General features: G+C 36.0%; 1 protein-coding gene across 1 annotated transcript; it reads left to right on the top strand.

Annotated features, from left to right (window-relative positions):
* Nucleotides 1–433: 433 nt before the first annotated feature.
* Nucleotides 434–13,276, top strand: LOC144662726 (serine/threonine-protein kinase 26-like). Its single transcript, XM_078523608.1, has 12 exons — nucleotides 434–743; nucleotides 966–1,045; nucleotides 3,346–3,496; nucleotides 3,859–3,915; nucleotides 4,984–5,092; nucleotides 6,131–6,288; nucleotides 7,696–7,881; nucleotides 8,387–8,535; nucleotides 9,732–9,867; nucleotides 10,754–10,831; nucleotides 11,564–11,700; nucleotides 12,903–13,276. Exons 1-12 carry the CDS (start codon nucleotides 723–725, stop codon nucleotides 12,904–12,906), a joined length of 1,266 nt encoding a protein of 421 aa, XP_078379734.1. The 5' UTR covers nucleotides 434–722; the 3' UTR covers nucleotides 12,907–13,276.
* The last annotated feature ends 1,117 nt before the right edge of the window (nucleotides 13,277–14,393 follow it).

Genomic DNA, 14,393 nt, shown 5'->3' with positions numbered 1-14,393 from the left:
CCATCCTCCCTCCCTAGATTGCTCTACAAACTCTGGAATTACAAATTCTGGAAACCCTTGTGGTGATTAGACCTTCTAAACGAAAATCAGGCCAAACTAAGGCCCGCCCCGCCCCCGCCGCCCGGGCCCCGCTGTGCGCGGCCTAAGGGCGCGTTTGTTTGGGATCAATCCAAAATTAGAATGGTTGGAATAATGCGAGTTAACGTTCGTTTGGCTGCTCTTCTCATTCCGAAGTACTTGGATTTACATTCTGGCTATTCTGCTCGCACGCTCCCAGGCCAGGAGCAGAATTCCGAATAAATCCGAATATTCCAAAACGAACGCGCTCTTCTTAGAATACAGAATACAAACAACCACAAAATGTCCCTTTTCAGGCAGGAACCTCCTGCGGTCGGGCTGTTTGAGAATTACTTCCGTCACGTGACACTCCCTTATTTGTATACTGGTTCTCAGCCGAGCGCGACAAAATGGCAGAATGGCGGCCTTCGAACTGGAGGGAAGTGAGATTTTACACAGCGTTTTCTTGGTAAAACGCCCTGGAAAACCTACATTTTCATTTAGAAACACAGTGTATAGCACTCTTTGATAGCATAATGACAGTTTCATTGTTGGTGCGTGCTCAAATTTAGCCGCGAAGGAGGTTAGAAATATCCAAGAAAGTCAACCAACCAACCGTAGGACATTTTACATGAATTGTTCCGGTAACTGTAATCTTCTTCTTCATGGCAGCACAAAATAACGTGGTAAGTATTTGACTTGTTGTCAGTAAAGAGGTTGTTTTCAATTTTCTGCCAGTATAGTTATCCGCCAGTAATTTAACCTCAAAGCCGTAAAGCTCGGATTAGTGCTGGAAGAATTCCCGATACAATTTTTAATTTGTCAATTAGAAAGTAGCTATACACACCTTTAACACACCCAGACTTGTGTTAATATGTCATTAAAAACTTGATCCTTTGCAATTTTAGGGTATGAAGGCAGACCCAGAACTTTTATTTTCTAAACTCGAACGAATTGGCAAAGGATCGTTTGGTGAAGTTTACAAGGGGTGAGTATAGCTTTTTTTGGTTTTAGCTTATCAATAGTTACGTTTAACGTTACTAAACTTCCTTGTAGTCAAAATAGAAGTGACCTTATTTTGGGCGAGATCGTGTATCACAATGAAAACATCTACTAACTAGACAATACGCTTTTTGTGTGCTTTTTTCTGTACAATAAATTTGTTGTGTTTGCACAGAGGTTAGTCAATTTGGTTCAGGATTATTGAATGTGTTAACCCAAATGTAAATAATGACTTCGGCTTCATTTTTTCGCTTTAGAGGTTCACAGGCAATAGGTCTTCTGTTTCACTTTCTTTTTAATTCCTTAACCACAGCAAAATAAGGCAAATTGAACTGTTTTGAAAATACCTATAGAATAACATATCTGTACATTTTCTCACAGAATGCTCAGAGAACAATTGTTATTAAGAGTTATGTAGTCTCTGTCAAAAGAGTGAAAGAACAGTTATAACTCTTTGAATTTGAAAATTAACATCTTATTTTTCTTGATATAATGAAGTTATAGCATCCTTCATTGTTTACATTGGCATCAATGTCAATTCTTTCGCATGTCTCAAGGTTCCCTACCTTAAACAACAAAAAAACATTGATTTGATGGCCAACAGTTGTCACAGTGATAACAACAGGTGACTCTGTGGGAAAGTTTGCTTTTCAAAAAGAAATTTGTGCCCCATGTTGCCAAAGATGTCAAAGATGTTGAAAGCTTGTGGTATCCAAGTAATGCCTTTAACAAATAAAGTGGTTTTAATTTCTGATTGTTTTCATTTAAAATCATTTGATCAAAATAATTACATCTGGCCAAAGAAAAATCAATGCTAGTAGCTCGTCAAAACTAAAAACCAAAATCGAAGGAGCATGCCAATTATTGGTTCCAAGCATGCCAATATGCTTATAAGCCAAATATGGCGAGACCCGGATTTCACCAAGTGCCAAGGGGCTGGGAAAACATGCTTGTTGTAAGGGGGGATAAATTATAAAGGCATTTGATCCATCAGGGTTCCAACATAAATGACTATATCTTTAAGACATGTGCATATTGTAGTTCCCAATTTTTGATGCCACTTTATTTGGGACTTTGATAACTGACTACAGTTGAATCCCGATAACTCGAACCTTCAAGGGAAATCGAAAAAGGTTTAATTTATTGGGAGTTTGAGTTATTGAGGGTAAAATTAGTAAGAAAATGAATTGGAGGGGAATCAAAAAAGGTTCAAGTAAGCGAGAGGTTCGAGTTATTAAGGGTTCGAGTTATCGGGATTCAACTGCAATTAGGGGTGTGAATAGGGATCAGTAAATCTGCTAATCCATGTTTTTTGGTCAAATTCATCAATCCAGCACTGTTTTAATTTAAATACAAATCTAAATTACTTGACAACTCTGTGGTAAGTTTCACTGCAATGGATAGGAGACATTGCTTTTTGCCAGTTTTCAAGAAGTTTTGTTTAATTGCTTGTTTTTGCAACAATTCTGCCAACATACCGACAAAGACCAACCAAAGGGATCCGAGCTTTGTATAGTATCCACGAGCTAAACCTCTCAACATGAAGAGTCTGAAATCTACTCCAAAATTCTCAGTCAATCTGCAATCCGCTGTATCTTCAAAATCCATAAATCCTTTCTATTTATCACAAAAACCCACAATCTGTGTGCTTTTTTAGGCCAAACTCGTTGATGTGCAAACCTATTTCACAACCCTCCGTAATTAATAGGGATAGGCCCTTATGAGGGGATGCTTACACCCACTTTCAGTGTTACATGCATAGCTATCTTTCTACCTCCATCTTTCGACGTGCTGTTTGAAATGAGCCAATCAAAACCGATGCATAGCAGTAAACATTGGTTTCATGCAAATGAGGCCAGAAGTTCAGAAAGTTATGCTAGTGGGAAGTGATTGGCAGATTTTCGATCCATCTTGTTTGTTTAGCTCATGCAATCGAACGATGGATATCGATAGAAAGCCGCGTTGCACGTAACAGTGAAAGCACGTGTAAAAGGGGTGCGACTACACTAGGGCGGGGCCGGGGCGCCCCCCCCCCCCCCCCCCCCCCGCGCCCCCCGGCCCCCACACTAATGGGCTTTGTGTTTGTGGTTTTATTTTGTTTTGTTTTTTATCGTCTTCAAACCAATTTGATTTTTTATTATTTTTCTGTCTCAAGTTCATATTAACTTAAAACTGAAACAAAGAAAACAAACCACAACATACAGTATGTACAGTGTGTACCTGTACCTCTGCTTTAAAATTCAATGTCTCTAATTTAATGTGTTTTTCTCTTTATTATTTCAACAGCATAGACAATAGGACAAATACAGTTGTGGCCATAAAAATTATTGATTTAGAGGAAGCTGAAGATGAAATTGAAGACATCCAGCAAGAAATCACAGTCCTATCTCAGTGTGACAGTGCTTATGTTACAAAATATCATGGCTCATATCTCAAGGTATTAATTTTGTACAACCAGCCTTTTCATCTTTGCGTGTTGAGTTACATGACTTGTACACAAAGTGTAAATAACATACATGTACGTTAATAAAATTTAATTGATGTTTTATAAATTACATGTACGCTCCTGGTCCCTGGGCAAAAATGTCTGCTGGTTGGTACATGTACCTCTGAGACAAGTACTCGCATGTTGTTCTGAGCTTTGAAAAATTGAAATCTTATTAACACACACATCTACACAAAATAGAAAACATTACCAGTGGTTATTGGCTCTGAAGACCTGTGAACCCAAAGTATTTAATAACTACATTTTGTCAGAGCAGAAATTTGAACTGATAATGACTTTGTGTGTGTCTCCAGGGAACAAAGTTGTGGATTATTATGGAATATCTTGGTGGAGGATCAGCTTTAGATTTGGTGAGAACAATTAAGTATTGTAAATCAGTTTTTCAATGTTATTAAAAGTTGCCGGTGTTTACATGTTTACTTTGGTGTTGCTTTGAGAGTTTTGTTATGGAATTGATATCCCGGGGGGGGCACCCTGTGTATTTTTTGGATGGGGGTGTGCCGCTGGGCCTAACCCCCTCCCCCAAAAAACCACAACCCTCCCCAGTTTTTTTGCACCCATAAAAAAAAAAAAAAAAAAAAACCCCCCCCCATCCCAGACTTTCTTCTTTTTAGACCTGAAACACTAACAATGTTTTTAAAGGAAAACCATCTGACAAAAACGTTGTCACAATGATTTTATTCATGTGTAGGGAAGCCTCTTTCTCTTCCAAGTTTCTATTCCTATTCTGGAATTAATTCTTCATACCAATGATCAGTTTTTTGGCAAATGATACCCTATTCTAGACCGGTACAAAACTCTCTGATTTTTGTATACCCTATCCCAGACTGAACGCCTTGAAAACCATACCCTTCACAGCGGCACATACCTACATATATAGCTCATATATGGGAGCCCCCCCCCCCCCCAATTGATATTTTAGGCAACAGTTACTAGCAACATGCAAAGTAACTACCTGAATCATGATATTTGCCCATATGACACCATTTAACACAACCTGATACTGTTCTTCTACTTTGACCAAATTAATTTTTTTGCATAGAGTAAAATGTACAAATAATTGTGGGGGGAGGTGGGGGGGGGGGGGGAGGTGCACTGTTCGAAGAAGAATGTCCAAATTTTGGACAAAAAAGCAAAAAATGTTCTTAAATACAAGAAAAAATAATCTTCTGCACATTGGGTTAGGTTTTTCTTTTTAATTATTTAGATTATGCAAACTAAGGCAGATGGAACGCTTACTACAATGGATTATTTTTAGCGTAATATACAATGTGTACATTAACATTATAATGCATTTTAAAGCATATTGTTTATAAAGTCAATTCTTAATGATAAGCCAAATTATTGCAGTATTCACATTCCACATTGTTGATGTACAGATGTAAACATCTTTTGCACATTGATTTGTTTTGTATCAGATGAAAGCTGGTGCATTTGAGGAATTCTACATTGCAACTATCATTCGTGAGATCCTCAAGGGCCTTGACTATCTTCATTGTGAAAAAAAGTTACATAGGGATATTAAAGGTGGGTATAATTTATTACCCATCATTGTACAAAGTAATACGCTTCGGGGAGAAAAAAGGGGGCGCAAAAAGAAAAAAAGAGAAAAAAAAAAATACAAAAAAAAAAAAAAAAAGAGAAGAACACAACAACCAAAAAAAAAAAAAAAAAAAAAAAAAAAAAAAAAAAAAAAAAAAAAAAAAAAAAAAAAAAAAAAAAAAAAAAAAAAAAAAAAAAAAAAAAAAAAAAAAAAAAAAAAAAAAAAAAAAAAAAAAAATCCCCCACATACCGCTTTTTTAAACAGAAAAAAATGAAAAAAAAAGAGAGAAAAAAGCCGTAGGGGGGGCAAAAAACAAAAAAAGAAGAACAAAAAAGACACGATGAAACCAAATAAAAAAAGATTCGGCGGCACGTGTTCACGCTTAGATGCAAGCGACGGTATGTCATCCTTAAAGATCCAGGGGCGGTCAGTGGGGGCAAGAGAAAGTTGAAACTGCAGGGGAAAAAATCGGCGAAGAAATGTTGGAGCGGAAGCAAGTAGCCCCAAGGGAGAGAGTCTTACCAAGCCAGTTCCAAACAGTTCTCTGAATGTTACCTCCTGATTGGGCACAAAAAATCCTTTGTATTAGGTATTATTCTGCCCAATCGGTTAACTGATACTTTCCCACAGTGGGTTCATTTTTTTGGGTGTGGCATGGGAAAGACAAGAATGTTGCAAGGCCGCCAATACATCCACATGTAAAAAAGGCACTATTAACAGTACCTCTGATCAGTGCAAATGAAAATTTCAGTGAGATGTAGAAATTTCTTTCTTTCTGACATCCAAAACGATTATTTTTCTGTTTTTTTTTAGCTCTCTGATGTAATGAAATTATGGCGATACAACAACTGCCCTTTAAGAAAACATAAGTTACTCTTTGCCAGCTGGGCAGAAAATTTAAATTTAAATTGTGAGTCAGTTAGAGCAAGCTTGGCCAGAAAATTTCAGGAGTTGTTGTATGAGCTTTATGTGGCAATATTGGCGTTATTTTCATAAACTTTTAATTTGGTTCTTTTATTTAGCGGCAAATGTGTTGATGTCTGAAAGTGGTGATGTCAAGCTAGCAGACTTTGGTGTTGCTGGGCAACTCACAGACACATTAAACAAAAGAAATACATTTGTGGGGACACCATTCTGGATGGCTCCAGAAGTAATAAAACAATCTGCGTATGACTCAAAGGTGTGTCCCCTTGCTTAAAATAGTTATTACATTTAATGTCATTCTGGGAGTAGCTAGTCCAAATTACTGAGGTCTTTTTTTTTGCGGTAATAAGCACTGGCAGAAGGCGTCAGCTACTTCGCTTAGAGTCGTCAACTACCTTTTCCCTTAAATTGAATTATCGATTAAGGAAAGATTCTTTCAAATGATTGGTAACTAAACAAACCAGCTGCCAACTTCAAATTTTATTGAAACCCAAGCATCTGTAGATTTAGCCGCAAAATTTTTTCGATGTTGATGAAGGTACATGTATAACCGGTCCCGTGTCCCCAAAGGTTGTAACTTGCATACAAGTATAAATTCAATTTAACCAAACAAGGAAAAAACAAACACAAGATAATATTATAGTTTTGTTTTCTAAGACTAAATTCCAGACGTTTCGGGACTAATGAGCGTTCATCAGTGGAAATCCAGGGAAAACAAACTTTGGTTGTATTGTGTTTTTTAAAAACCTGGTACAGGTGTAATTTATTGTACAAGAACCTTCATATATCATTCACTGTTGAACACACTTAGAAGTTAGAAGGCTGCGTAGGTCAAAAAGAAAAACAGTTTTCCTCAAGATTCTTTGTCAAGATCTTTAATAATTAATTATCCCTAAACAATGTGTTAATTATTCTCTTTTCTTTAATTAATTATTAATACAATGAAATCCTAACTGACACATTGCACATCACCTTGACCTCATCTATTCATAAGCTAATTAATTTATTTTTACCAAAATTATGGTCTTTTGTATTTTTAGTCATTCTCATGCTCAAGGTCACACATTTTGACATGCAGTACACATTATTTTTATTTTATTTTAAAGCAAATACACTGTATAAGAAGTGGACTTCAACTATCTATTAATTTGTGGAGACTAAATAAAATTTTTCTAAATGTGTTTTGTGTAAACACTACACCATTGTAGGTCTTCTGATTAATTTTCATTTCAAAACCTTCCACATAATTTACTTACTACTAACTCTAAAAAAAAACAGTTGTGGTAGAATTCAACCTCAAATTTATCTGTTTCAAGAAAGGTTGTCCTGTAGTAACGTAAATAAACCATACAAAACAATGCAAAAAATACTCTTGCAGTAGAGTGATACATGTAGTTTAATGTTGCATAATTGAAGCTTAGTTCAGTCTCTCAGTACTCTACAAAAAAAAATGACTGACATTCATGGTGTATCCTACCTTCAAGATAAAGTGCTGTGAACCTCAACACTAACCAAAACACCTTTTGGCATTATTACATTCTCTTTTACAATTCGATCGGTAGGGCAACCTTTCTGGAAACTGCACTCCATTTGCACCAGACTATTTATATGTAACTGATTGCTGTCGCTGTAAATAGTTCTAACTGATCGTTATTTTTTATAGGCTGACATCTGGTCCCTGGGAATAACAGCTATAGAACTGGCCAAAGGCGAACCTCCCAATTCAGATCTTCATCCAATGAGAGTTTTATTTTTAATACCCAAGAATAACCCTCCTGAACTGACTGGCAATTTCAGTAAAGCTTTCAAGGAGTTTGTTGCCATGTGCCTCAATAAAGATCCTAATGATGTGAGTAGATCTTTTAGCAAATCTCAGTTACATGTATAATCTCTGGGCTTAAAGATCTTCTTAAGGATGGACCTGGTGGGCTTTTAAGGGAGAGGAAAGTGGGAGAATTGTAAATATAATATTATAATACATGCACTGTTCATCTTTTCCAATAAAGAATCAGTTAATTGAGTTCAGTGTATGTCCCTATTTCTTTAATTTTTTTTTTTTTTTTTTTTTTTTTTTTTTTTTTTTTTTTTTTTCTTTCCCCTTTTTTTTTTTTCCCTTCCCTTTCTTTTCCCGACTTTTTTATCGCTTACATTTCCAAAACTGCTTCATTTTTAACATAAAATTAATAATGGTAATTAGACTTAAAAAAGTTTTGCTTGTTATTAACAAATTAAGAATATTATAGAACCAGTATCCAAATAAAATTAGGCTGTCAAGATGCAAATGAAAAAAAGATGAAAAATTCTGAATATTTTGAATGCTAACGGTAATTAACAATACACTTATTTGTCAACAGAGACCTACAGCAAAGGAACTTCTAAAGCACAGATTTATCAAAACTGCCAAGAAAAATACATACCTTGTAGAATTAATAGAAAGGTTTAAAAACTGGAAACAGAAGTGCAGAGATGATGACGACAGTAGCTCAGGGGAAGAGAATGAAGAGTATGTGTATACTTTATCTAACATTGTTTTTTTTATTTTTACATGTAATTCTCCTATGTCAACATTAGTTTTAAACAGATGTTAAAATGACAGCAAAGACACATCTACATGTAAACCAGTTGCTGATCATTAGTTTAACCTTATTGTCCATAACTCCAACAGTCTTGGCTGTTTGTGGAGGTTTTCTTAACTGGTTGTTGAATGCCTCCCCTCCCCTTTTATAAAAAAATTAAAAAGACATATATTTTTTTTTGGATATATTTTAAATAATTTCGCCGTTTTTTTTTTTTTTTTTTTTTTTTTTTTTTTTTTTATTTTTATTTAAATTAGTTTTTTTTTAGTGTTTTTTTATTTTTTTTTAATTTAAATTTTTTTTTTTTTTATTTTTAAATTTTAAAAGTAAACGCACTGAGACGTATGTAAAGTGCGTGCTAAGAACTGTTATTATTATTATTTATTATTATTATTTAACACTTTATAATGTTATATTTTGCAAACTGGAGGTTGTGGTTTGCATTGGATCAATATGCAGTTATTTTGGGAATAAAGTTGTTTGCTGCCATGGGATACATCAACATTTAGCTGTCTTTTCACTCCATGGACATTAAGAGAAAAATTACAATATTTGATTTAATCATCAAAATGTTGTGTGTACATCTGTGCCAATCTTAACATAGGGGGAAAAAAAAAAAAAAAAAAAAAAAAAAAAAAAAAAGAAGAGAGGAAACGGGAACAGTAGAGAGCTCAATCAAATTAAGTTTTGCAATCTTTTCTGGAACAGTCAAAATTATTTTGTAACCTTTACCTAAAAAATTAATGTCATTGACACACATACTTTACAGGAACTAAAAGAAATTCCTGTCATATTGCAAGGAATGTTGGTGGCTGAGATGAACTTGCTTTTTCCCTTTTACTTAAAGGATATAACTACATCAATAAGTTAAAACGTGGATAAACCACTCAAATGAAAGATTGTGGTTTTACAGGTACTTTTGAAAGTGCAACTACTCAAATGAAAGCTTTTGAACAGCACAGTTGTGCATTAATGTGATGTTGTTGAAATGAAAATAAATGAAATAAAACACCTCATCTTTTTTTTCTTTTAAAACTATAACAATTAAAAATAAATGAAATAGTTCCTCTTTGTGACAGACTGCTAATTCAGTGTTCCTTTATATCATTTGTTGCCATTTCAGAGATGGGGCAGGATCTGTAGGTACTTCAAAGTGGATTTTCCCGCAAGAACGAATAAATCCTTTTGCTCCAGAAGGTGAAACATCAAAAGCAGAAACTAATGCCACTGCAGAGTTAAATAACACAGATGCTCCTGAAGTAAGTCTTCATCAGTAGTGTGTAAAAAATGCCTTGCCTGGATAAAATACAGTACAATGAGAAATCAGCGCCACTAAGAAAAGTCCGAATCGGAATAACTGAAGTACATCAATTCTATACAACAGGGTCTCATTTGGATGCCTGTAGATGGTGAGAGTTGAAAGTCATTGAACTTTAAAACCAAACTTAAGTCCTTGAAAAGAGAGTTTAATGCAACAATGTAGTTTTAAAGTGCTTGGAATCGTTGTTTTATTATTCCAACGCTAATGTTTTTAAGTGGCACAAATTGTGATTTTTAAGCAAGTGTCCTTTATTTGAGACCTGTTAGTAATTTAGAGTGTTATGGTTTATCAGTACTTTAAAGTACTAATAAACCACACTAATTAAAATAAGTGTGCATCCCTGTTCGTTCATTTTGAATTTTGTAAACCCTGCATCCTCTTACAGTCATTATTTCCCTAATTCTTGCTACAAGTACTTTTCTATGACAAAATTAATGTACAGTACATGTACTTCACTAACTTGATCTCTGTAGCATGCAATCATTAGACCTACAGTACTAACATTTTATCAAATTCAGTATGGGTAAGCGTGCACGATAATCCAGTAGTGCATGCTGATAACTTGAGCAAATCTCTTCACCAGAAAAATTTTTTGTGCATAAGTCTTTTGATTACTTTTCTACTGGCAATGTTATAAAACAATTGGTCCATGCTATCAGCTGTGCACTATCGAGTTATGGGGCACTTGGGAAGTTTTGAGAGCATTTGAGATGCTAGAGTTGCTCTCAGCTATCACCTCAAGCAACTCTTATGCTTTTTAAGTCTCTCCAAACTTCCTGCGGTGCTTATTGTTCTATTGTAATATGTTTTCATTTCGTTATTAGGCATCAAAGGTCAAGAATAAAGAGGAAAAACCTCCATCAAAATATTTATCAACTGTTTTATTACCAGCACTGACCAAGGTAAGGCATATATAACCTTACAACTTGTATACCATTTTATACTAGTACACCTACCTTATTAAGGAAATTAACGCTTGTGTTAATTAAGGTATTTAAATTAACGCTGGCTTAAATTAAGCCAAGTGAAGGAAAAATTACCCCAAGAAAGGAAATTAAGGAGGGGGTCCAGACGCGACAAACGTGGACACAGGAACAGTCCCCTGGCCCTGGCGAAGTGTCGGCAGTCACTGATGAAATAAGTTTTTTCAAGTGTCAAACGTCTGGACTTAACAAGAATGGGGCCCAAGTAAGGTATTTAAGACTCATGGATTTTACGCTCCACGTAATTAACGGCGCGGAAACGAACAAAAATAACGCACTAAAAACGCGAATGAGGTCGCAAATGGCGTCCTAAAAAGGTATAAGCCAAGTGAGCCCCATGTAAGGTATTTAAGACTGATGGTTTTCATCCATGTATCAGTGCTGGCTCTGTGGCATGAAGAGACGAGGAATCGATGGGAAACTAGTCCATGGAAGGTTAACTTTTTCTGTGTTGTTAACCAGGGTTTCAAAACTTGGCAATTTTCAGTACTAACGGGGTTTGTTTGAAATAAAATTTGTTGGGAAGCAATCCTTGTAAAATGGAAATGAAGTGCTGCTTAGATATTTTGACGAAAAAAAAAAAGAGTTTTGAGTTTATCAGTTATTGTAGATAAATATTCAGTCATCTTTGCAATGTTTTTTTCCCCTCAGCTGAATACAAGTCACAGTAGCCAGGGGCGTTCAGTAGAGCAGCTCATCGATGCATTCAAATCAATAGAGACGTCTTGTCCAGGCTTCAGTGACAGCCTTGTAGAAAAGATAGTTGAAAATGTGAAAAGTTCTAAAAGGTAAGGCTTCGGTGATCAAAAAATGTCCTCCCATACATGTATACACACGTATTGCACAACATTTACGTTGATGTAAAACCACAAGTTAAAGATGATTTCCAGTCCGTACTGCGCAGACTCGGGGTTTGTTTTCGTTTTTGTTTTGAATTCGTTGAAACGTTACACTTCGGTGACAGCATACGTGAAGTTTTTTAGTCCGCCATTACAGTTCGTTTCGTTCAATAATTTCCGATGAGCTGAAACGTCGGTTTGAAATAGCGTCAAGGTTCCTCTACTCGTTATTATTTGTTCTGCAAGGATATCTGGCGTTAATTATGAAGAAAGAGGTAAGTTTGTCGCGGAATTTTAAGTTTTGCTTGTAAACATTCCTTCATGTGGGCTCACATAAACATTGCAGCAGGGATTGCGCAGTACGGACTGGAATTCATCTTTAAGCTAATAGAAACAATGTTTTTATTTTCAACAATGTCAGGTTTCATTTTCAGATTTGAGAAATCGTTCCTGTTTGTTGTGTTGCAGAGATTTCGTCGTTTCTATTTTCAATGCAGATTGGAGCTGGAAATTAAACGGAAATGAAAGAGCAGCAAAACAGAGAATCAGCGATTTGTACCCCTTTTAATAATATTAATGACGTGTGTGAAACAATTGGCACTCATATTATGCACCTACCAGTGTTCAGCTACAGGGAGGAACCAGGGGTGGTTTTTTAAATTTTTTTTTTTTTTTTTTTTTTAATTTTTTTTTTTTTTTTTCTTTTCTCCCATTTTTACACCACCACAAAAAAAAAAAAAAAAAAAACACAAAAACAAAATAACATGTAACGCTTTCGAACAACGGCCGGGTATAGATGTACGAGTAATTGACAGCAATTGCCTGCCCGTACATGTAGAAGGGATTTTGACCATTTTATTGGACTTTCTAGCACAATTTTGTAGAAGTTGAGTGACTTTTTTGATCACCCATAAATGCCCTGTTGTGGGGCAGTTTAAACAGAAAAACTCAGCTAAGTTCAGATGTCCTTCCTATGTCCCCTTCTACGGCTTAACATTGATAGGTGCATAATGTATAACTTGAAACGGGTAAAAAAGATGCCCATGAACAGGGATGCGAGTACGTAAGACACAATCAGTAACCGATCAGCTCTGCTGTAAGTGAACACTTTGTTGACCCCGCATCTGACTTGGAGCTTGTTGATTTTACAGGTGATACCAATACAAGATCCACAGCATAACACGAAAAAGAACACAAGTCACCGCTCCGTACAAGCTGCTTCTGATCAGATCTTTACTCTGTTCACCAGCATTAACTTATTTCATGTTTAAAGAAAACAGAACTTTTTATCACAGAACGTTTTAAAAAAAATTGTACAGTCTAGCGTATCTTTTTCCAGTTTTTCATAATGGCTCGTAAAAGTAATTAATCAATCGTGAATGAAATGAAACACATTTTGTAAAAAGTTAATTATTAATCAAGAATGCAGAAAAGTAGTACTAAACCAACGCTATTTTAGGTGATCTTTGCCTAAAACCCAACTACAGAGAATACAAAAGGAATTGGCGAGCAGTATAATCCACATTCTCGTCTGTCCTGTCTACTTGTGCTGCCCTCGGATTTGTCACCCGTTACAATTTTGAGCAAGTGGTATAAACTAGGAATTTAAAATTTTCTGTTGTTCTTTTTCGCCGTTTCGAACCATTAACTAGAGGGTTGATTTAGTTCAAGTTCAGTTTTTATGCTGTCGTATTTCAGTCGTAATTTGCATCGTCACGCAATACTGCAGATAATCGTTGCGTGACGATCCAAGTAACGGGTCTGAAGAAAACTTGTTTGTATGTGGCATAATCGCCTAAAATAGCGTATCAAATACTCTTAAACTTCGCTATCGTTTTATTGGTTGTCACGTAGCGAATCTCAAGCGTTGTGTGACATCCGAAGTAAGGGTTATAAAGGAGACTAGGAAAGAAATTTTGGCTTCATCTTTCAGGTTACTCTTGTTGCGTAGTTTCTATTATTTAGCAGATTTGGAATTTTCTTACTGTTCGTGACTATTACTACAGTCAACTTCTGCTACAACGGACATCTTAGGGTTCATAATTTGGCGAACTTCAGCTGTGATACTGAATGTTCGTAATATTCGGAGTGTCCGTAACGCAGTAGTTAACTGTACCTCATTTTGCCAATGCATACCACGGTGAATTTAACATGCTAGCTTGTAGATGAAATGTTCTTGACCCATCTTTCCTTATGATAGTAAAAAAAATACCATACCATACCATCTTAGTGTTGAAGTGAATTGTTCATGCTAGAGGCTCTCTCCTCCGCAGAGGTTCCCGATGGGGCGTTCGTTATGAAAATCCGCTGGGCATGGTGAGTCCCATCCTCGGAGACCCAGGGGCAGTTAGTGGGGCAAGGGAAACGCGAAAAAGCGGGTAAAAAATAGTGCGAAACTGCCAGTTACATAAATCAGCATATAAAAGTTCTATTGACTGAAAGTGCCCCTGGGGAAAGATTCTTACCAGACCAGTTCAAAAAGCTCTCTGAATACTGCCTCGTGATTGGGCAGAAAAATCTTTTGTTTTCCCTTTGTATTATTCTGCCCAATCGACGACCAGCTTGACTTCGGTCCTTTTGTACACAAAAGCCAGTGCTAGAATCGCTGCTGCACGCTTTGCACGCGCAGCTAGTCGCGATCG

The sequence above is a fragment of the Oculina patagonica genome, chromosome 8, assembly GCF_052425735.1.
Source record: "Oculina patagonica isolate OP01 chromosome 8, crgOcupat, whole genome shotgun sequence".
Lineage (NCBI taxonomy): Eukaryota > Metazoa > Cnidaria > Anthozoa > Scleractinia > Oculinidae > Oculina > Oculina patagonica.
Note: the sequence above shows the minus strand (reverse complement) of the source record. Positions and strands in the feature narration are given on the sequence as shown.